Source organism: Ursus americanus, chromosome 13 (assembly GCF_024610735.1).
Source record: "Ursus americanus isolate L20-20 chromosome 13, mUrsAme1.1.p, whole genome shotgun sequence".
In the NCBI taxonomy this organism is placed as follows: Eukaryota; Metazoa; Chordata; class Mammalia; order Carnivora; family Ursidae; genus Ursus; species Ursus americanus.
Genome location: NC_142139.1, coordinates 69,906,892 through 69,930,731, shown reverse-complemented (window position 1 = coordinate 69,930,731; position 23,840 = coordinate 69,906,892). Strand labels below are relative to the sequence as shown.

At 51.8% G+C, this 23,840-nt stretch overlaps 1 protein-coding gene and 2 long non-coding RNA genes across 5 annotated transcripts in view; 1 reads left to right on the top strand and 2 right to left on the bottom strand.

The window, feature by feature from the left end:
- Window positions 1-12,485, bottom strand: part of BIN3 (bridging integrator 3) — a 42,340-nt gene extending 29,855 nt beyond the window's left edge. The window contains exon 1 of one of the 2 annotated variants that reach the window (XM_045773997.2): window positions 12,345-12,485. In XM_045773997.2, the coding sequence (XP_045629953.1) occupies window positions 12,345-12,352 (8 nt within the window). In that variant the 5' untranslated portion in view covers window positions 12,353-12,485. The remainder of the gene's footprint in view (window positions 1-12,344) is intronic. The other variant, XM_087866623.1, reaches the window with a different exon arrangement.
- Window positions 1,178-4,701, bottom strand: LOC148109118 (uncharacterized). The gene is made up of 2 exons (XR_015726549.1): window positions 3,991-4,701; window positions 1,178-3,003 (listed from the first exon to the last, which is right to left on the bottom strand). It is a non-coding gene; the product is annotated as an uncharacterized LOC148109118 (long non-coding RNA).
- The window catches only part of LOC123777374 (uncharacterized), a 73,547-nt gene continuing 61,802 nt past the window's right edge, over window positions 12,096-23,840 (top strand). For both annotated transcript variants that reach the window (XR_015726548.1, XR_006775639.2), the window contains exon 1: window positions 12,096-12,162. This is a non-coding gene — a long non-coding RNA (uncharacterized LOC123777374). The remainder of the gene's footprint in view (window positions 12,163-23,840) is intronic.

Sequence of the window (23,840 nt, the reverse complement as noted above, 5' to 3'; positions counted from 1 at the left end):
GTTTGTGTTTTTTGGTATCACGTCTAAGAATTCTTTGCCAAATTCAAGATCATGAAGACTCACCCCTATGTTTTCTTCTTAGGATTTTATAGTTTTAGCTTTTACATTTAGGGCTTTGATCCATTTTGAGTTAATTTTTGTGTATAGCGTGAGGTAAGGGTCCTACTTCATTCTTTCACATGTGGATATCCCGTTATTCTGGCGTTGCCGAAGATTATTCCTTCCTTGTTGAACTGTCTTGGCATACTTATTAAAAAAAAAAAAAATCAACTGACCATAAATGTAACGCCTTATTTCAGGACTCTTGATTTGATTCCACTGATCTATATGTCTATCTTTATGCTAGTACTACAATGTCCTAATTACTGGAACCTTTGTTGTAAGTTTTGAGACTGAGAAGTGTTGAGCCCTCCAACTTCGCCAAGATTGTTTTGGCTATCTGTGTCCCTTGCATTTCCATAGGATATTTAAATCCTTAGTCCATTTAGAGTTTGAGTGTATGGTTAGGCAGGTGTTTTAATGTAATTTAAAAAACAAATCACCTTTGAGAAATCATTTCATTAGTGTGAAATACTTCCATTCCATACCACAGACCTGGCTACTCTTTTGCCAATAACACGGATTTAATTATTTACATTTATAACAATTCTTATTATCTATCCAAACAGAACCCTTCTCATTACATTTCATTTCAGGTAATTGGCTATTTTAATTTGTCTTAATATTTAAGATAAACTTCAAAGTCATATGCTATATACCCCTCCCCCCGACAAAATCGGGATACTTATTACTGAAAATGCATTACATTTATAGATTAGCTTTTGAAGATCCTACATTTTTACAAATGGATTTGCTCATTCGGCACCATAATATGTCTTACCATTCACTCAAGTCTTTTTATCATGTGCTTTAGTCTTATGAGCTTTTTCATATAGGTCCTCTACTTTTATTTTGTTGTATATCAAGATCTCAAAGGAACACTTACACGCGACATTTTTAGCTGTACACGTGCCCTACACTGGAATCAATTCCACTTGGTTATACTGCAAATGGAATTCTCTTTTCACCTAATTGTCCTGGTACACAGGAAAGCTACTGAATATTAAATATTTACCCTGAAACCAGTCATCACACCTACATACTTATCCTAGATAGCCTGAGAAATTCAGCTAGGGGAAAAAAAAAAAAAACTAGGTTTTCCAAATAGACTTGAAAATAATGACAAAACTTCTTTTCTGTCCCAATATTTTGTATCCACTTCTTGTCTTGTGTATAGCATTGGTCAGAAATTGTAGAAAAACGTTTCTGAATTTACTAAGAATGCTTCGAGGCTGATCTTTCACCATTAAATATGAAAAAGGCTACTGGTTTCAGCCAGAAAACCTCCAATTAGTAAGGAAATATCTTTTTGTTCTTAGTTTCCTAAAAGATCCAAAGATTGGGTCTTTGAGTTCTGGCACAGAGTCATCTCAGCACACATTCAGATGACCGGTTTGCTCTCTCAGCCCCAGCGCCGTGATCCACTGTACATTCTGCTCGGTCAAGGCTCAGGCTAACCAACTTCGCTACGTGTAATCTTGCTTTCTGATTATGACACGTGAGCCCTCCAGTGCAGGGACTAAATGTTAGGCTTCTTTGCAATGCCTGCGAGTACTGTACTAGGTACACTGCTACTTTCAACCTTTCACTGAATGAATATTCAGTAAATATTTACTGAGGACCTCCTTTATACCTAGAACTACTCTAGGTTCTAGGGCTATCAGGATGAATGAGACTGACTCATTCTGTGATCTCAGGGAGCTTATAGCCCAGTCTGATGCACACAGTAAGCACTGGGTAAGTGGCTAAATAAAGGAGTAAACCAGTATGATGCCCCAAGGGCCTTGTGTAACACCAGACTCTCACTTAAGGTTCTTAAAACAAGTTACTCTCAGATAAGGCTTTATAAACAACAAAGAAAGGTAAGATCATTGTCTTCGGCCTCCCAATCCTTATCTGATTAAATCAAAGCTAAAAAGGGTCTCTCCAGCCACAAGCAGCAGCCGCTGGGGTCAGGGGAAAGTCCACTTGGTGCAGACGGCGAAAATGGAGCTGCCCTTTGGCACTGGCAATAAAGCCTGGCTGGACACGGTATCCGAACACGGGTTGTGGGAAAACTATTTTATTTCCTTTTAAAGATTTATTTTATTTATTTGAGAGACAGAGTGCCCATAAGCAGGGGCAGAGGGGCAAAGGGAAAGGGAGAGTCTCTAGCAGACTTCCCGCTGAGCACAGAGCCCAACTCGGGGCTCATTCTCATGACCCTGAGATCATGACCTGAGCCCAAATCAAGAGTCAGTCCTTTAACTGACTGAGCCACCCAGGTGTCCCCCAAAACTAATAATTTGAAGAGCTTAGGAGGAAATATGATGGGAGAAGAGTCTCCTGGGTTTATTCCAAGGCTGCCAAATGGCAGCTATGCTCCCTTCTGCCAGAGAAATAGCCTGAAAACTGGGGCAGGTACCCTGAGGGAAGAACGGATTCTCTGCCACCGAAGCGCTGAAAGGTGGCCAGGGGACAGCGAGAAGACAGAGCAGAAGGACGACGCTTCAAGCTGCTCTTCTGCTTCTTCTCCTCACGGCCTCCCTGATCTCCTCCCTGTGGTTCTAGAACCCTGCTGGGACGCAGGGACTTCCTCGGGAGAACAGCTGCTCCGGAGCAGGCGGCAAGAGCAACAGCACTGCTGCATCTCTGAGAGCAGCGGCGCCCTGGCCCAGCGGGGGTGGTGGTGCCGAGGGGGGCAGGCTCCGGGACCAGGAGAGGCTCACTGGGCCTCAGGACCTCGGTCCCCCTCCTCCTCACGCTCTCCCCGGGGTTCTTCCCTTGGTGTCGGTGGGTACGCAGAGGTCCGGACAGAAGACAGGGCTTGCTCCCCACAGAATCTCTCTGCTCTGGAAGAAATCAAGAGGGCTCGGAGCTCCCGGCCTCCGGACTAGGATTCCTTAGTTGGTTCTACTTGCCAATCTGTAAATATGAGCACCAAGGGCAGGAGAAGGGATAGTTTGGTCTCAGCAACAAAACGGAGAAAACAATTCTCTCAAGCCTACTCTTCTGCAACCCCCAAAGTGCCCCACCTCAAAAAAGAAAAAAGTTCTATGTGTACAGAGGGAAAGGGGGGAAAATTCACTTTCACAATAAAGAAAAGTCAACAGGATGTTCTCCAAAGCTACAAATATACTTTTTCAAACAGTAAATATCTCTATTAGCAGCATGATGCCAGTTGGCTAATTCTGTCTGTCTCTGTAAAACCTTTCCAAAAAAACTCCTGCTCTTGTGTAATGTCTATTTACAAAAACAGCTCTTTTGCATTTTCAATTTGCTAGGTTTCTCAATCTTTTGTTTCCCCACCCCCTCTACTGCAGAGGCACAAGAGGCAGGCCCAGATGGCAGTTGGGTGGGGATCCCCTGGTCACCCCAGCAGATTCCTCGAGCCCCGCCTTCTTTGGAAAGTCCTCTGCTTCCATTACAAAGAAGAGCAGAAAGACGCTGAAACCTACACATTCCTCCCTGGTCTTCACCTTGGCCTCTGGAAATAATTTCTACTGAATCTGAATGAGCCTAGGCCTGGCTTGGGGGTGGAAAGAGCCCTGAAATGATTCAGTCTACCCCACCCTACATCTTTCTGATGGATCACAGTTTTGGGGGGAGGGAGGAGGTGAGGGAGGTGAGAACGAAGGGAGGGCTGAGCAAAGAGTAGGCGGCAGTTGATAGTGGCTGAAATCCTGGCTCCCCGGGGAGTGGTCTGGGCCTGAGTCACTGTCTCGGCAAGAGCAGGAAGGTGGGCGAAAGGCAGCAGCTTCTGCAGGCTGGAGGGACAAGCCCCTCCTCCCCCCATCCTTCTGTCACCCTATCCTTGGGTCACTGCCTTCTCTGGTCTGCGGCCCCACTAAGGCTACCACCACCTTGACGCTCGGAGGGGAAACCGAGGGCTGGGGCCAGGGCAGGGCTTACGGAGAGGCAGCTGGCTCCGGCAGAGCAGCTGCTTGCTGGAGGTCATCCTCTCTGCAGGGCCAGCTGGCCACACGGCCACACGGCCACGGAGAGTTCAGCCGAGCAAGGGCAGGACAGGACAGACCCCATCAGAAGGGGAAATGGACCAAGCTGTAAAACGGCCACTGCCAGCACCTCTGACCACAGCCTCTCCACTCCCCCTGCCCCCGTCAGTCCTTCCCCTAAATCAGCCAGATCTAAAACCAGAGCACACACAATACTACCCTGACTTGCCACCGGTCCGAGGAGGTATGTGTGTGTTTAAAAATAAAAGGCATGACTCTGTGACTTGGCTGATTCGTCACTTGGACTAGAACAATCCCCCAGCTCAGCTGTGATCCCTCCCTTCCCCACTGCTCCCCAGGCTGACCTCTGAGAAGTTGAGACAGAATGAATCACAGAATGTTCAGGGAGCTCTCACAGAACGTGAGATCTTAGCAATCCTCCAATTCGAGTGACCATTTATTGAGCATTTCCTATCACTGGTTGGCGCTGGGCGCCTGGGACACACCAGTGCACTGAAAGCGGTCTGCTCCTGTAGTCCTCGCTGGACACAGTGCGCCGAGTTGGGGGGCAGACTCTGGAGCCGAATTCCTCCCTCTGCCAACTGCCGGCTGGGAGGCTTGGGACAAGTTACCTAACCTCCGGTCTCTCAGTTTCCTTGTCTACAGAATCAGGCAATAACATACGTACCATGTAGGGTCGCTGGGAGGGCCAAATGAGTTTCGTTCCTAAAATAGTTCCTGACATACAGTCAGCAGCCTCTAAGTATTTGCTGTAAAGATAGCGGTGGTGCTATTTTGATGACGATGAACGAAGTGAGGCCCGAGGGGTGGCTCGCACACGGTTACACAGAGGTAAGCACGGTTAGGAAGGCTGATGTGATTTCTGCGGCTTTGGGGGCAAGCAGCAGTCCTGCAGGATAGCGCGTCACTGCCGTCACTGCCGGGCCCACGTTAACCCATTTGTCTACAGTGAAGGGGGACTTCCTCCCGAGTAGCAAGAGGATTTGTGACAGAAGTCTGGAGGCTGAGGGAGCATCTAAAGTCAAGAAACGAGGGGAAGGCAGGCAATTCGGGGAGGTAGTCTGTTTGTTTGTTCTGTAGCTCCTTAGAAAATGGGTTTCCCCATTTTATAAAAGGAAAACAGAAGGCATTCTGAGGTGAAAGGCTTACCCTGCTCACTCAACAAGCCAGAGAGAAGCCTCCAGTGCCTGCTTTCCAGTCTGATGGGTGAACCGCGGCTCAGACACCGACAGACTCTGAGAAGCACCAGACCAGCTGTTTAGCTTCTGCGGCACCGTCTCTAATCTCATTTTCACTTTTGTCTCTAACCAGGAATCCTACAAAGAGCTTTCACTCGACCTTTTCCCTCCTCTGCTGAAGGTCTGAAAGCAGGACGGAGGAGGAGGAGGGCTGAGATGGAAACTCACTTCTAGGCCTACCTCCCCAGGCCACCCTCACCTACTGGCCGTGGGAGGCAGTAATTCTCTTGCTATGAACAGTGAGGTCAGCCCTAGCCGCGATGCCAGTCAGGCCAGGCATGACAAAAGTTAAGAGAAACTATGATCAATTATTGGAAACATTCAGAACATTACAGAGAATAAATACTCATGCGTTCACCTAACACTATCAGGTTCTAACACAGAGCCACACTTGCCTCAGACCTTACTCTAAAGCGATGCAGCCCCGGGACACTGCCGAAGCCCCCCGAGGGCTACAGCCCGGTTCCATCTTCTTCTCTCTTTCCTCCTCACCCTGGCGGGGAGCCACTGCCCTGCATTTAGTAGGTACTATTCCCAGACTTTCACTACATACGTTTAAATCCGGAAGCACAACACAGTATTGTTTTATAGGCCTGAACTGTATGTGAATGTACGATATTGAATGTATCACCTTGAAACTAACTTTTTATGTCCAGCATTTTGCTTCTGAGACTGGTCCATGTTGACAGACACAGCTCTACTTCGCTCATTTTAGTGACTCCACGTTTCCTCATATAAGGATACCACATTGTAGAGGCCGGACGTCTACAGACAAGGAAGCGACTCCCCTCCCCACGGCCTCCCTCGGCCCCAGTGCAGGAGATTCTCTGCGTGAGCCCGTGCGAACCTTTCCAACCGCCACAGGTACTGTTCAAATCTCCGAAGTGCCTGTATCAACTTCTATCACCACTCTCCATACCACCCTGCACCTCGGATGCCAGTGGGTGCGAGTTCCCACTGTTCCTCATCCTTAGATACTTGGCGTGGCCAAACTTTACAATTGTTGCCAGACGGATGGCTGTGCGATGGCATCTTGTTGGGGTCATCTGCTTGTCCCTGATTACTAATAAACCAGCATCTCGGTATAGGCTTTTGTCCACTGGGGCTTTCCTTCCTATAAAGTGATGACCGTTTTCCCGTCTATGGATTAAGTCCTTATAAAGCACATGGCTGGAAACCATGCAAACCAAATCAACCAACAACACTATCCTGAGCTGGCTGGAGTCACAGGTGTTGGCTCGCAGCCTGAATTCCTGCAATTAACTCCTAGATCAGTGTTTTTCTAACTGGGGTCCCGCATCAGTCATGTGAGCTGCTACACATCATCCCACTGTAAACCTATCAAAATTAGTCATGAGATCAACGAAGTACACCATTCTTTTCAACATGAAATAGAACATAACAGAAAATAGCGAGTGCATCACACATACCAGGTGAAGCTTTTATCTGAAGTATAACTGTAGGTGTGCTGCGATATCAAAGGCATTTCTGACTGCAAGTTGTGGTCAAAAAATTTTGGAAGCCACTGTCCACGTTAGCTCCCTGGCTCCATTCTTCCTCTTCTCTGAGCTCTCGTACAGACCACCGCCAAACTAATCCGATGAAATCATTGATTTCCCCATGCCACTTCCATGCTCAAAACCCTTCCATTTGGAAAAGCCTAAGCTCAGTTTCGGCTCTTTGGTGAGGCACTGCGAGCACTGGCAACATGGCCCTGACTACAGTGCCGCCGTCATCAACCAAGCCTCCCCCCAAAGCCCTAGTCGCTAAGGCCAAGCCGGTCTCCTGACCAACCACGCCGAATACTCTTGAGGCATTCCGTCAGCACGCACCTTTTCCATGCCACTCTCCTACCCTGGACCCCTCCCTCCACTGCTCACTGAAACACTGCATGCTTGCTAGTCAGGGTTCAGCTCACACCCCGTCCTCCGGCGGAAGTTTTTCCTGACGATGCCACACCAACATTTAGTGATCAGCTGCCATGCCTGTGAATCTCTGGAGCTTTCCATACGCTGGCTGAGACAGGCATTGGTTCTTACGGCCTTTTCAATGTCCCCCAACATGGAGCACAGGCCCTTGTACAGTAGAGATGGTCAGGGAGCATTAAATCAACACACAGTCATGGAGCACAATCTGGGTGTGACATGCCAAAAGGGGCCCTACTTAATGGATTAGCCACCGAAATAACGGGTTCAGGGGAAGGAACTCTAATAGCTTAGCTGCCAACTCTGAAGTTACCCCAACACATGTACATAAAGAGTATAACAGAAGAAAACATCTTTGACGAAGAAGCTGTGGGATTCAACACGCTTGGCGCTTTCCGAATGTGGAAAACGTCCCCTCCCCTCCCATTACAAACAGCTGAAGCAAGACGGTGCCCAAAGCTACGTCAACTACAGAATCACACAGGCTCCTCAAAGGGTCCGGCACGACCATGCTCTCCACAGAAGAGGAAAAAGCTTGGGGAGAGGCCGGCCTGTCTAAAGAAATGAGTGGGAAGGTTGCCCGATGCAGAGAGGCCTCAGAGTAAGAAGCTGAGAGGGTCCAGAACACCTGGATGTGTGCCGACACGGGACTTCCCCCATCGCGTTAAGTGTGAGAACTAGCAACTCCTTGAAATTCACTACCCCCCTGGTAGTGGCCACACGTGCCAGCAAAGTCAAATACCTTCCTTCGGGGCCCAATCAGAACGGTCTTCCTTTTTTTTCTTTTCTTTTTAATTATTTTTTTTTTTTAGTAATCTCTACACCCAACTCAGGGGGCTCGAACTCAGGACCCCCATATCAAGAGTCACGTGCTCTTCCCACTGAGCCAGCCAGGTGCCCCTGGCCTTCCATTTTTTGAATGTCTCCATTCAAGCATAGAGAACAGTCAGGAGCTGCAGATTTTAGCTCTAACTCGGCCAGGTATTCCGTGAGTGAGTTCTGAGAAGCTGTCACAGGCAGGTAAGAAGGCCTGCACTGCGTACGAGGGTACATTTGAGGACGAAATCAGATAATGGAGGGGAAAGTAACTTGAAAAGTTAAGAGCACTATACAAATGTACGACGGTAAGGGCCACACTAAAGGGAAAAGAGGCTCCACTGCGAACATGTGTGAAACAGAATGCGTGGTTGGGTCTCGCCCAGCAGTTTACCTTCCTTTTTTTATATTTCACTCACTTCATTTGACATTTACCGATGAGGTACCTACTATGTGCAAACAGTAGACACACACAAAGCTAAAGAAGGTGTAGGTCCTGCCCCCACGCAGTCTGTGCGGGAGAGGGACACATCTGTGGTCCTTGGAAGGATGTGAAGTACTACAAGCGCTCTATGCAGCACGGGAGAGGATAGTTTGGGGACGGGGAAAGAGGGGAGGGGAGAACAATCAGTCTCTGAGAGGCTCTGAAGCCACTTCTTCCATCATCGATTTAACGACAGCACTCTTAGACGCTCTTTGTTTCAGGAAGTGGCTTATAGGTTCCACACGGTTTTTATCTGAAAATTTTTCCTGAGCTAAGGCAAGTCAGGAAATGGAAAAACAGTGCTCGTTCATACATCCAGTAACCATGTACGACTGCTGGGGACACTGCTAGGGATACAGTGATGACCAAGACACAGTCCCTTTCTCGGTCATGAACAGACTAGCGGGGTTACTGACAAGTAGACCAACAGTTCAAGTACACATGCTAATGAGGGTCAGAGGAGGGGCACCCGACTCGGCTTGGCAGGGTGTGGGGGGCTGCTGAGGGAAGACCCTCAGAAGAGGTGAAGTCTACCCGGACTCTGGGTATGTCGGCCTGGCGGATGAGGCGGGAGGGAAGGGCATTTCAGGGAGAGGAACAGTGCATACAGAGGGGCAGAGGCACCAGAGGCCAGGGAAACCTTAGACACAGGAGTAAAGGTGGACAGCCAGGTCCAGGAAGACCTTATAAGCCGTGGCCCAGAGTCAGGCCTTTATCCTGAAGATGATGGGGAGGGCATACAGGGTGAGAACATGGGGGCAGGGAGAGGATGGATTCCAATATTTAAGGGGCAGAGAGAGGTAGAAGGGCCCAGAAGAGTCCGAAAACAATCACAGTCTCCATGGGTTTCACAACAGGCTTGGGTGGCACAGCATCAGCGGGGATTATCCACTGCATGTCACAGGTGGGGAAAACAAGACAGAGGAAGGCTGAATGCCTGCCTAGGCCATGCTGTGAAGGAGGGAACCAGAACCCGAACTCACTCCTCTAACTCCCAGCCACATTTCTCTGCACGGACCCTAATTTCCTTTGTTCTGAGTCAAACTTCCAGACCCCTAGTAGAGGAAGATTTCCTGCAGGCCTTCTTTTCCCTGGTCACTTAAGCATAAGAGCATCAAGGTGTGTGGTTCCAGAGAAGGCTACAATCCCTGGAGACAGATAAACCAGATTGATAAAGCAGATTATATTCTTAATTCTACTGAATTCTCCCTCCATACAATAATAAAGACACAGACAAAAGAAGAGAGAGAAGAAGACAAGCAGGAGAAGAGAGGGAAGCGCTTGACTTAGGCCCAAATGGTGGATCAGTGACCTGAGATGTGAATATCAAACGCCTTCTTGCTAGCAGGGCACACCACTGGACCACCAGCTAAGAAGACACGTGGGTGGCTGGTGGATGAATGGATGGGCCGATGGTACAGGAAGGCAGCAGGTACCACTAAACAAACAGGGGGTGGGCGGGCTGCATGCACAGAGGAAGCAGGGAACAAAGACCTCTCACTCTCCATGCAAAGTCCACAGTGTGCAAAGGGCATCAATATTGGACATTTCTCACTGTGACATTTTGAAAGCCCAGCCTAGCCCAGAACAATGGTTACCCTCTGGGGACCATGGGCTACATGCCCCTAGGCTTTATTCAATGATGGCCGGCATACCCCGTGTGCTTGGTGAACTTGACCTTGAGCATCGGCCTCCTATGATGGCCCTACGTCACTCTGGTCTCTTCCCCCACTGAGAATTCCAGTCTCGGATGAATGGATGGATTCATTCTGGGAGCAGGAAAACCACTCCAGGAGCGAATCAGAAGGACCCAGCCCCGCTCCCTTTGCCAGCCATTGAGCCAGGAACTGAGTGTGATTGTGCGTCCAGGCGCCGGTGCTGCTCCCCCTTCAGGGAGACAGGGTCAGGGTCCACGTCAGAGATGACGTAGAGGCCCTCTACAGAGGAAGAAAAAGGAATGTCAGCTTTGAAGGACAAAGCCACCCTTTTGGTTCTGACCCTCAGTCCAAGGAGATGCCAAGCTGCACGTGTACTAGTAAATTAATTCTGCAGGATAAAAATCTCAGCTTTTGCTGAAGAGTTAGCTGTCAATTTCAATTTGCTGCAACCTGACAGGCCTTAGGAAACAGGCTATTACTTTTTCAGAAAAAAAGCCTTCTTCAAGACAGGTGGAAACGGCATGTTTCAGATCACCAAGAGAATCTTTTACCCTGGTGTCTGCTCTGTTCTTCTTCTGATTTGTGAAGAAAAGACTGATTTTTAAAATCGCAAATGCCAACCTAAGCAATACAAAGCATTTGTACTTCCTGGTTTTTACCTTGAAAAATTAAGCAAGATAATTCCAAAGATTCCAGATGTGCCTGGCAAGAGGACATCTATATCATAAGGTCAGGGGATCCAGGCTTACACTTTAAGGAAGTAATTCCTCTAGGAAAGGGAATTGAAGGATTATCACTTTGCTCATCACTAACTAGGTTATAACAAGATGGGAAAGTCAACTCTTTAAGGCTCTAGCCCCCTATAGGCCTCCTGGAGCCAAGGTGGAGGGAAAAGGAGCAGCTCCTGCCGGGGCTTATTAGGGCATCGCTCCGGGCTTCCTCACGTGTTGGCACCAACTGTCTGACATTTGCCCATCAATCTTTGTCTAAGAAGCAGGAGGGAAGAGGGGACAGAAATGGTCTAAATTTTACATTAGAGAATTGTCCTTAACACTGACGGACATTAGCTCCTTGTGGCCAGAGCGTAGTTCCCACTAATGGTCAAATGTGAGCCTGCGAGAGCCTTCCTGAAGGCTATTCTACTATCTTCATTCACTCACGACTAGTTCTCATACTTCGACTTTGTGTAAAGAAACAAGCTGGACTAGGAGGACAGAGTGGCAAACACATTCCCTATGCTAATGGACCTTGGATTCCAAGAAGTTTGATTCATCTAGTACATCTCTGGGGGTCAGTGTATCCATATAAGCAAACTATAGCTGGGCCCCCTGAGGTTGGGGGTTGTGGATATGCAGGTCCTTTGGGTCTGAAGGTAAGGCCCTTTGGGCAAACCGAGTCTTACAAAACAAATCAACCATTAAATATTATGAAGTCTCTGCTGAGAGCCTTCATCTACTATGGGCATCATACAGCAACGTACCTTTAACTCTGGAGCTGTAACTCTACTACTCTGAGACTCCTTAGCGTCTTTTCTCATGGCCTGCTAGTTCCCATAATGTTTAAGCTTACCCACGTTGATGTTCAAGAGAAAGCAGTGAGTGGGTAATGGCCCTGTAAATGATTAAAAACTAGTTCAATCCCACACTGGGAGTGTGGGTGTGGGTTTTCAATTCCAGACCCTTTCAAAAGAGAAGCAAGTTCTGTCTGTTGAAGACTGTTAAGTGGTGCAAAGACTAGTCATCTGAAAGCGAGTGGGTTTTTGATCAGTGAACTGGGTCCAGGCTGCCAGAGTGAGGGCCACGGCTCTGGGGCTACGGGAGAAACAAGGCATTTTACTCCACCTCAACGAATTTACAAGAGGAGGAAACAGGAAACTTCCTCACTCCAAGCAGCTGGGAGAAGACGGGCCCCGGTTCCATGTAACAGAAAGAGTCAGGAAACAGACGCGGGATCCCAAGCCAAGGGAATCCCCCGCCCCATCTCCCGGTGAGTCCTGCCGAGAGACGAAGCCTCCGGGAAAGCACCGGAGCAAGGGCCCTCGAACGACCAAGGGCGGAGGGTCCGTGCGGGCAGGGCGGGCAGCGCGGGCGAGGGGACTCAGGCGGGCGCGGGCAAGACGCATGGCGGGCCCACGGCTCCAGCGGCTCTGCCGCCCGGGCCTCACTCACCAGCTCATGGTCCCGAACCTGGCCCTGCCACCGGGGTCCTCCGCCGAAACTGGGTCCTCAGGGATCACTTCCGGATTCAGCCAGTCTCCAGGAAGTGACGTACACTCCGCCCTCTGTGCCCGGAAGAGGCGGGGGTGGGCGGGGCCCGGGCGGGGCCCGGGGCGTTAACCCTTCCGCGGCGGTGGGCGTCCCGCGCAGTGGCCCGGGTCCTCGACCTCATGCTTTGCCTTAGGACGGGCTCAGCCTGTGGCGGCGGCGTGGGGACCCCCCGGGTGCGTTTCCTGCCTGAGATACTGACTTGTAAAATTCTCATTAGCTTACTACACGTGCCTCTTAACCTTGTTACTGCCTTAGTTTTTCTGTCTGTAAAGAAATTTCTAATCCAGAGACAGTAGCAGTCCTTGTCGATGGGGGAAGGAGTCACTTGGGGAGCCGGGAAGTTGGGGTGGGGGGTGGATTTACGTTCACCGTATGGTCTTTTGTATCTTTTAAATTGTGTACCCTGTACATGCCTTACCTGTTACAAAGACACAAATGGATCTGTTCTCTTCTTCAAGATGGCACAGGCTCTGACTACAAAAGAGGTGCTTTTAGGGTTGGCAATGTTCTGTAGATTTACCCAACGAAAGAGAACAAAGAGTAAGGGTTGCTCCATGTCTTCCAGTCCTTCCCTCTGCTCCCCTTTACAGAACCCAAATGATGTGAATGGTCCCATTCTTTTTATTCAGTCATTTAACAAATATTCACTGTGTTCCTGCAATGTGCCAGTAACTGTGCTAACCTCAAGGCTGCAGCCCTGAAAAAGAAGTATGGGTCCTGCCCTAATTCCCTCCCAGAGCTAGTTACCTAGAGGGAGAGGTAACCGGCAACAAAGTAATCACATATGACGGGGAAGGACAGGGCGCTGTGGCTGCCTATAAAGGGCTCCTGCAAGCTTCACGTGCGTTTTAGTGATGGCTTCTAGAAGCCAATGTGTAAGTCAAGTCCTGAAGGCAACTCAGGCTAGCCAGGTGAATCCACGATAAGGGCTGAAGAGAGTCCAGGCCGAGGAAACCTGTCTTAGCTGAGAAGGGGATTGAGTTTCAGGCAAGCAGCTCATTCTGGGTCTCCCAAAGTCAGAATTTGGGGCCTTAGTCCTGCCTGGGGTCTTGGTCCATGTTGCTCTCCTCACGCCCAAGAACCTCCCTACTTTAGAAGAGAAAAGCAGGCAGCAAGGCCTGTGCAGGTAACTACTGGGCTCACAAGGGCCCTCTCTCTGGGAATTTTCCTCCTTCAAATGGATCTCAAATATTTTCGGGTCATTTGGAGAGCAGCTAAGCCACTGAACAGAAGATGTGCATTACTTGTTCTGAGTTCCCAGGAGAGAGTTGACAGCTTGGTCAGGAGGAGCAGAGGCACTCAGAGGATTGTCCACAGGAGACGGTCCCTCGTTTGTGTTTTCCGTTTCTATCGCTTAGAGTCTAAGGTTTGACTCAACAGAGGTTTTCCAATAGAGGGCGGGCCCCCGAGTGCATTCCACAGATCGGCTTCATCACCATGCTAAACCTCAGGAAACAGGCTGAAGTGAGCACTAGAGCAGCCTGAAGAATAAAGAGGAGGAGGAGTCACCGAAAGGCAGCCTGGACAGAGAGTAGGCAAAGGGAGGGACAGTCCTTGCTGCTTTGTACAAGGTGTGGTGGCTGGATGAAGGGTGCTGTGGGTGATGAACATTCTGGCATTTTAACACCTGTGGATGGCTCTCCCACCTGCTTCTTCCTTTCCCTATGCTCTGTGTCCCTTAGTTATTGCCCCAAAGTGCTAAAGAATTTCCGAAAGTATCAGCCTAGGCAACCACCACATCCCAGGTAAGGTCTGTTTCAGGGCTGGGGGCAGCAGACATACCCCATAGGACAAGAATGATGAGTTCTGGATTAAGAGTCTGGAGGAGTCCTGGCTCTGGTTCCATTTTTGACACTAGGACTGACCTCAGGAAGTCACATCCCCTCTCTGAACCTTGGTCCCCTTGTCCAGAAGATGAGTGGATGGATAATATTACCAAAGTTGCCAACACTTTGAGGTTTTAAGTTGACTGTCTTGTTGACTGAAGAGGTCCTCGGGATATAGGAAAATAGGGGAGGTCTGTGGGGTGGGACCTGAACAGAAGGCAAGCTGAGAGAAATGAGCAGCTCTGAGGAATTAGTGACATCTCAAGGCAGGGGGGTGGGGATGGGGGGAGGGGGGAGGATTCAGCATGAAGCCCAAGTAGGGCTTGTGCTGCTTACCTCCAACCCTGGCTCTTTAATGTGGCCAGCAGGATCTCTGAGGGTCCTGGAGAGAATGCTGGTCTTCTAGGAGTCTGTCTGGAAAGTGCCTGCTCTGACTCCTTCTCTGTGGCTCATTTCTTCAGCCTGAGGTATGCCAGGCTGAGGATGGACGGCCAGGCACCCCACTGTCCTTTGGGCTCCCAGGCTTTCCTCCATGAGCATGACATGCCATGTCCCTTTGATCCCTAGAGAACTGAACACAAGGCAGCATAAACACCTCCCACTGTCTTAGAAAACTCAGCTGCAGGGTCTGCAGACCCAGGGTTGGGAGCTATGTCTTTCTTCTGGGAACCAAAGGACAGTGCCATGCAGGTCAGGTTGATCCTGCCCCTTCAGGGGAGGGATGGAAAAGGAGCAAATTCAGCTTCGACGTGGAGGCTGAAAGTGGAGGAGCTTCAGACAGAGGTGAATACTGCTTCCTCCCCCAGAGTCTGAGCCCTAAGTTCAAAGAGCGTTCAGGTGGCAGAGATCTGCTTGGGTGGACAATGTTCTGTACCAGAGGGAAAGCTGCCAGAGAACCAGTTCTGCCACCATACCACTCACCTCTCCTTGGAGCTTTCCACTCAGAAATTGGTAAGCAGGCGCTCCCCACTGACCCTCCTCTCTGGGCTTGTCCTATATGCCCTCCCCACACAGAGGTCTAGAGCTGGTCCTCTGATTCTTTCACCATGCCAGCCTCTAATCAGCTAAGAGCAGGGATTCCAGAACTGGAGCTGGGTCATTAGGGACTTCATTACAACATAAGGGCTGAGACCGAAGGGACTGACTGTCAGGGGCCTGAGTCGCTGGGCCAAGCTCCCTTGCAGCCCTGCAGGTCTTTGTGCCCCGGGAAGTTCCTGCAGCATAAATTCAGACCAAGACCCTCAGGTTTCTATATCATTTCACTGCCTACTTCCCTCTGCTTTGCATTTGCTCAGCAAGATGCCTCAGAACAACACAGTTCCCTGAGCAACCATGGGCCAAGGACATGGGAGAGGAGTAAGGGTGGGAGAAGATGGCGGATATGTGGGTAAAGTTTCCAGCAGTGGGAAGCACACCTTAATGGCTCAAATGTCAGGGTAAAATGACGAGTCAGACGCTGGGCTGGCTAAGCAGTCAGGGCCAGGAATAGCTGTCCGGACCCCAGCTCTGTCTTCAAGTAGCTTGAGGGAGTTTCTTCCATCCTTGGGATCTCATTTTTCTTGACTGTAACATAAAGAGTCTGGGTTAGGTCTGGGATGGCAAATGGGTGCCATCCCACTTGCCATCTCGAATTGCTTGTTCCTGTTCCTGGCTGCCTGGAGTACTATTGAGGATTCTGGGGAATCTGCCATTGGTGGGGAAGTTCTCTGATTGATGAGCAATGTCTGCCTTGGATGACTAAGGAGGTACATTCTACTTTATTATTTAGTCGTTGTTATTTTTATTATGAGATAATAACTGAGCACTCACAATATGCCAGGCACTGTTCTAAGTGGTTCCGTTTTCATTGTTTACAATGACACTATGAAGTTGGTCCTATTATTGTGATCAGGACAAAGCACAGATGGTAAGTAGGGAGATGGAATCCCACCTTGGCCACCTGGCCCTGAGCCTTATGCTTTTTGCCACTGTGGTACACCACCTCTTACTGCTGACTCCTGAAGTTCCTGCTTCTGACAACCTATAGTTCTGTCAAGGCAAAGTGGAAAGGAGAAGCAGACAGCTGGCGATAGGAGGAGCACGGACACTGAATGGCTGGGTTGGGGCTGGAGGGTGGGCCAGCATGAGACCAGGTACCTAAAGGGATTCAGGGCTCAGCCTCATCCCGGGAGCTTTTATATGCTTCCTCCCATTTGGTGAGCTCAGGACCAGCAGGTGGCAGCACCTGGCAGGGTGACAGTAAAGGGCAGATTCTGGACTTGGCATGGAAGTCCTTCAGGGATCAGACAGCCCAGATGTCGAGGAAAGCAAGAACAAAGGAGGGTGTGCAGGAAGGCTAGCCAAGGGCTGGGAGGAAGAAGGCCCGAGCCTCAGACCCACAGGAGCTCCCATGGCCAATGCTTTAGTTCCACCCGCAGCGTGAGCCTCTCAGCTTGCATTTCATGGTGCCTGCTGTGGGCTTTTTTTTCCTCCACTCTGGGAGAATGACTAACTTTAAGGACTAAAAAAAAAAGTGTTTTGATTACACTGCCTTTTTACCAACTGGGAGCATTAGTCACCGTGGATTGCTGCAGATAACGGGGAAGGCAAGCAGCATCCCCCTCCTCCCCCTCCTTCTCCCTGATTAGCTCGCAGAAGCCAAGGAGGAGTCGCGAGTGAGAAAGAGCGCACCCAGGAGGGAAAACAATCCCCCTGGACAACATGTGTCCAGGGCATCGGTCCAAGGGCTGCTCCTCCAGGCTGGGCAGCGCCCCCCCCCCCCCCCGCCGCCAGCTCAACCCATAATAGGAGGTGCCACTGGAAAGAGAACTGGCAGGAGGAACACCGAGGCCATGCTCCTTGGGGTCTGAGTTGGCTCCAGGTGGCCTGTTCCTCCAGGTGGGTCCAGGGTACACCTGGAAAGGGGGAGTCAGAGGGAAGTCACTGAAGACACAGCTCCTGAGGTGGGGCACTGGTGGCTGAAGAGGATGATGGAGCCCACGATGGCTGTGACATGGGGCTGGTGCCCAGGCGCTGGAGGGGCTAAAGAATTGCTGCCTTGGGCTCAGCTTGGGGTTGAGCAGCTCCTGCTGATGGGAATGGGGCCCACTTCCCATGTCCTACACGCTAGCATGCTCTCTCCTCTGCATCCTCAAGGGGGCAGTATCTGGTACGCCGGGTGGCCTTTGTTCCTGCTTTGGTGCTGATGGGGCAAGAGAGCCAGGGCGCTCTCCTGGTCTGTCCTGTTGGCCTGGGTGCCAGTGATGGGAGCTCTGCACCTCTCTGGGGAAGGCTCTGAAGCAGGGAGGGATGGAGCTGGGCTGCAGCGGACTCAGGCTGGCCCCGTGAGTCCTATTCTTTCAGGTCAGCACCCACCCCCACCACGGTGCTCCACCCCGAGAAGGAACTTGTCTGAATGGCCCTGCAATTGGCTAGCCACTCATGGATACGTTAAGAATTCCAAGGATTAGGACAAATAACCTTTGGATTATATCAGTAAAGAAAAAGAAACAATTTTATTTCTACATCTCCCAAGATCGAAGCAACTTCGTTGTGATTCTGCCGTCGCTGATTCTCTTTAAAAAATAAAATATCCACAAGTGTTTGGTGTTCTCTGTGAGAGCAAAGGGGGTTGCAAGAGGGGGAAATCCTGGGAGGAGTCCCCCACACCCTCAGGGCCTGAGCCGCCACAGGGGCGGTCCAGGCACTGGGCTTGCTATCTGGTTGGTTCCCTCAGCCCTGGTGTGTCCCTTCAGGCTTTGCTGTCCTGAGTGTGGCCAGTTGGCTTCCTGATGCTTCCCACGCCCATTCTTTGCTCTTCGCACTTGTCCATAACAACAACCATCATTGTTGAGCGCTGGGTGAAGAATCTGACATGTATTCAATAATGTATTCTGTTTTTTAAAGAAAGGTTTTATTTTTAAGTAACTCTACGCCCAGTATGGGTGTCGAACTCACAACCCTGAGATGAAGAGTCACACGCTCTGCGGACTGAGCCAGCCTGGTGCACCGAGACAATGTGTTCCTCACAGTAACTTGATGAGGCAGCTCCCCTCAGGACCCTTTTTATAGGTGAGAAAACCAAGGCTGAACCAATTGCCCAAGGTCATAGAGTTGGCCAAGTGACAATGACTGGCCTCGTTTAAAACCAGGTTTATCTAAACTGCCTTGGAGTAGAAAAGAAAGTAGCAAGAGGGGAGGGAGTTAGCATTTATGGGCTCTCGCTCATATGCCATCTCATTAACCCTTGCCACCTCCCCAAAGGAGGACAATGAGGCTTGGTGGGCTTGGCCACAGGAGAGCCTGAGACAGTCCAACAGAAGTCATTCTTGCTGCAAAGCCCGTGCTCCAGCAGTGGCGTCGCCCAGAAGGAAGACGGAAGGGGGACCCACTGATATCAGATGGCAGTACGGGGAGGACAGGCTTTGAGCCGATGGCGCTTGATAGACTGGACTCAGGACTTTGATCCCTTGGCTGGGAGAGCCCTCCCCTCTCCACTGAAGCCACAGGGTACCCCAGGGAAGCACAGCCCCCAGGAAGGCATGGCTTTCCTAGGGAATCCTCGCAGGTCCCACATGCATGAGAGCAGATCTAGGGAGTGGGGAAGACTGCCCTAGCCTGACCTCGCTGTGGGCCTGGCTGCCCAGTGTCCGCCCCCTGCTGCTGTGGCCGAGACAGCCCCCAGACACCGGCAGGGCAGGTGGCAATTATCCCGAGGCACTGATTACACTGCCGGGCCAGCCAAAGCCCCAAATAGCCCAGCAGCTCAGCCTGGCACAGGGAGTGGGGGAGGAGAAGGGTCCCGCTGGAGAAGATGGGGCAGGAGCAAAGGGGTGTGTGGGGTGGATGCGTTCGGAAGGGCTGTGGGGGTAGAGACGGCGTCATGTCAGGGTTTCTGCCTTTGGGGCAGTCAAGGACCCTCAAAGAAAGGGATGAGGTCTCCCCGGTAGCAGGCCAGCGCAGAGAAGCGGGTCAGTGGATGGGGCAGACACCACTCCTCCAGGCTTCCTGAGCGCGAGTCTGCGCATTGAGAAGGTGGTGCCCAGCATGGAGCGGCAGGTAGAAAGGGTCTCATTGCCCTGTGGGAGGGACCAGCAGTGCCACCAAGGCCAGGCCAGCGTACCTCCAGTCCTGGCCTGTTGTACCTCTGGACGGATCAGGAGAGAATGCCCAAGGAAGGCACACGGTGCAGGGGAGAGAGGCTAAGGGAAGGTGCGGAGGGTGCTGGGGGCACAAACTGCCCCCCGCCCCAGAGGGCCAGGCCGAGGTCTGGGTGCTGCCAGGCCTTAGCTCCTCTTCCAACCTTAGGCATCCCTTGCCTTGGAGGGCATGGTCAATTCCTGGACCCCAGGGACCTTCCATCGGGTGGTCTTCAACCAGACACAAAGGCAGGCAGCTGTGGACTTGGGAGACTGGGATCCTGGAGCTGGGGCCCCAAGCCTTGTGAAGGGAGTCAGGGCCAGGAGCGCTGCCATTTTGAACTGCTGTCCCCACCTGAGATGTGAGGGAGGGCCTGAGGCCGGCGGAGCTGGGGCCTCCCTCCACGGCTGGGGAGGTCTTGAGGACCCAGCTTCTCAGGCAAGTCACAGGAAGTGGGCTGGAACTGAAGGCGCTTGGGTAGAGGTGCGGCAGGCTCCTTTGCGGGCCTCTCTGATCCACCACCCCGACCTGGGTCTGGTGTCTTTCAAGGCTTGCTTCTTGGAGGACCAGAGTGAATGCCTAGAATGGCTGAGCGGGGAGTAGGCGTGGATGGAAACCAAATGGAAAGAGAGAATATGCCCCCCAGCGTGCACCCCATTTTCCTTCTTATATAAGGACAGATTCTCCTGTGTTGCTCACCCTCACCTCACAGGGAGAATATGCAACCATCACGGCTTCCCCTGCGGTTGGCCAAGGATGGGGGCCTGGGCTGCTGGCCCCTCCCCCACACCCAGAAGCTAAGGGGAAACCAGGGCACAGTTGTTCCCAGGATTTGCCAACTTGGGGACAAGGCGGGGCAGAAACCTGGTTTCCAGGAGGTCTCTGATTGAGGGAGTCACAGGGCTCCGTGGTGCCCAGTGTCTGCGTTCCTCTCCTCCCCACTGGGGGACCTGGTGCCCCTCTGGCTGCACCTGCTTGAAAGCCACCTGTGAGTCCTCCGGACCCAGGTCGGAGAAGGAGGCTGCCAGTGGCTCCAAACCACCTCTCCCAGCAACTCTGCTAATCCAAATAAGATAGGGAAAAGGCAGTGGGAGGAAATGATAGTTTCATGGTTATTTTCAGAAAGGAAACAAAAAAAAAAAATGCAAACAGGAGCACACCCTGCATTTTGGTGCAAAATCTAGGAGTCTCAGGGAAAAGAACCGACAGTGCTTCCTTCTTCTGGTCCCTTCACCAGATGCTGGGGAGGGGCTGCCGGTGCTGCTGGGGCCTCGGGCTGCTTTTCCTCCTGGGGAAAGGGGCGAGGGGCTTAGGAGGCAGATCGCAAAGACCCTTCCCACAAAGGCAGGCTGGGAAATTGTGGAGCCGAGGCTTGTAAGGCACAGTGGCTTGTGTAGGATTGGTGGGCCGGGAGGGTGTGTTCTAGGAGCACAGCACAGAAAGAGAACGAGAGGGGGAGGGAAAGCAGGGGAGCCTGGGCTGCGGGAGAACGGAGCGGGGCTGCTGTGCATGCGTGTGCAGGGCAGGCACAAAGATGGGGGTCATGCGAGCAGGGCCGCACAGAGGGGACTGCCCAGGGACCAGCCAGGGTGGGAAGGCTGTGTGAGAGTATGGAGCCCACCTTCCTGTCCTGGGGAGAAACGGGGCTATGCTCCATCGCTTCTAGGTTCCCTGGATAATGTGGGGAGAGTGCGGAGGGAAGCTGTGGTCTGAACCTCGGGAGGAGGTTTGTCTGGAGGCCTATTCTCAGGGGTTTGGTTGGGCTTGTTTGGAGACTTTCATAGGCCAGCCCGCAGAGGCTATAAGGGGTGTGGAAGGGAGAGAGGCAGGAGCCAAGGCCGGCTGGTGCATGAGGAAGGGGAGCACAGCGAGCTAGGGGCCCCCACCGTGGCAGACGAGGTGCTCTAGAGCAAGGGTGAGAGAGAGGAAAGGACAAGCAGACCTAAGGGAACTGGAAGAGGCATTGGGGAGGGGGCCAAGCTGGTGTCCTGCCTGAGGCGGGAGCAGCGTTATTACCTCATCCTACAGAAGTGCCCACCGAGGCCCAGAGAGGTTAGTTGCTGTGTCCGAGTTTCCATGACTAGCCAGAGAAGGAGCTGGGGTGGAGAGATGGGCAGGAAGCACACTCAGGCCATCTGTTGGGTGGTCTGGTTGGTGTTGAGCGGTCTGTAGTGCTGAGGACATAGGAGTGCCCATGAGGCACTGTTCCAGGGAAGACAAAGTCCGGCCAAATACCAGGAAAATCCTGGTCCCAAGAGGCCTGTGGGGCTTTGGAGGCTACCCACATGGAAGTGATGGAGCCTTCCCTCCCAGCTTGCTAAACCAGACCAAGCCCTGGGACCTGGGAGGGAGGGCTGGGGAGGAGATGGAGATAATGACTCAACCCATCCGACACAGGCTTGACCTAGGGATGGTTGGGTAACCCAGCAGACGCTCCAGTGCAGGGAGGGTGGAAGAGCGATGCTCCAGATAAGGGAGAAACGGCGGCGGGGAGGGGCCGATGGTTCCGGGCAGCCTGTTTGGGAGGAGGATGGGGAGCAGCACACTTCTTCTTTGGGGATGGGAAGAAGAAATGAGGCTCCAGGACCTCTTGGGAGGCCTCTACTGAGATTAGGCCCCTGTAGGAGAGGCAGAAGCTCTTTGGGGCTAATATCCTAGAACAGAGGAATTCTCAGGGTGGGAGGCCCAAAGGCGGAGCTCTGAGCTCTCCACGACTGCTGCTCCCTCCCCGGGACAATGGCTCGGTTTAGGGGCCAGCCACCCTCTGGCACCTTCTAGTCCATGGGCCTGGGGCTGATCCGTGCACCACAGGCCACTGCCGAGACCCCAAGCCAGGGGACCTCACCAAATGTCATCTTACACACATTTGGCTTGGGCCAGAGAATGAGAGGCCCAGGATGTCATCGGGGATGGAACGAGGCCAGCACTTCTGAGCACCAGCAAGTAGGATCAGGTTTGGGCCCAGGAGGACGAAAGCTGAGGCCTTTTCTGTTTCCTGCCCCTGCGGGCCCCGGCTCAGCCCTCCAGCTATGAGGGGGAAGGGTGGATCTTGTGTGCACAGGGGATGGTCCTGGAACTCTGCAGAGCCAAGCTTGAGGTGCCATATGGCTCTACCACTAGCACCACCCACTTTTCTGACAGGGACTTTAAGACACAGAGGGGGACTATGGCTTTGCAAACGTCATACAGCTTTGTCCTCATATCAAAATCGAGATCAGGAGCCAGGTCTCCTAACTCCCGGTGTGGCACGGGAGAGCTGTCTGCGAGTCCCAGGGGTATACAGCTGTTTGATGATATGTGTCCTCATTGGATGCACATTTCAGCACCCTTAGACCCAGAAGGTACAGTTTCTAACAGGGAATCAGGGATCATTCCCAGGCCTGTCACCTCTGAACCATCTGGGTCCTGTGTGGTTTTCCAATCTGACCTACTAAGAAGAGTGACTTGAGTTCAGACCTGGCTCCCAGCTCTGCCTAGAATGTCTGCCTGGGATATTCACCTGTAGAGGGAAGAGTGTTCCCCAGCAGTCTTCTTCAGGCCTCTGGGACAGGACAGCTCGCCTTCATAATTTTACATTGCAGTGGACCTCTCAACTGCCCTGTGGAATGGGAGTTAATACTCCCTACAGACGGGAGATGGGAGAACAGAGGCTTGGCCAAGTCACGAGGTGGACTTGGTCTATCTCATATCTTTTGGTCTGGTCTGGTCTGGTTTAACACAGAGAGAAGAGTAATGCGGGGACCAAAGCTATAGCTTGGGTCTTTTGGCCGAGAGGCCTGAGCTCTTCAACCAGTAGCAAAGGAGAAGTAGGTGGGTAGGTTGAGGGGAGAAAGGCAGAGGTTTGTCTCTGGAATTGTGGATGCAGAATTCTAAGTGCCCAAAGAGAAGAGGATGTGGGGCAGCTTCTAGCTCACCATCTCAGGGCCTGGACCGAGGAACAGGCAGGAAGGTCAGCTGGAGGGATGCTCTGTGTGGACCAAGGAGAGTCAGAAGATGGATCCCCCAACCCTGGAAAAGTCTGCCTTGTAGCAAGAAGAAGCAACCAGAATGTAACACGGAGAAGTGTCATCTGGGTTGGACAACCTCCACCAAGCCTGCTGGGCATGCTCCAGAGATGCCAAGCTGCTATGCTGTTTCCTGGGGCCTGTGGGCCACTGGGACTTTCTTTTCCTCCTTGGGGAAAAGGACAAGAGAGTGAGCAGCCCCACAGAGCACCAGGTGAGCATCCCGGGGTGGAGCCACTCTACCTAGAGTCCAAAGGGATAATTTACGAAGAGACCTTAGCTCACACTTGGCATGTAGTGGGTTCTCAGGACCTTGGTTTCATTATTTTGAGAGACATGGAAGAGGACTTTCTGAGATCCTCCAGGAAGTTCCCCTCCCTCTAACTCTTGTCTCGACCCCCACTTCCCGCCGGACTCTGCTTTAGGTATCTTTCGATCAGGGACCACCA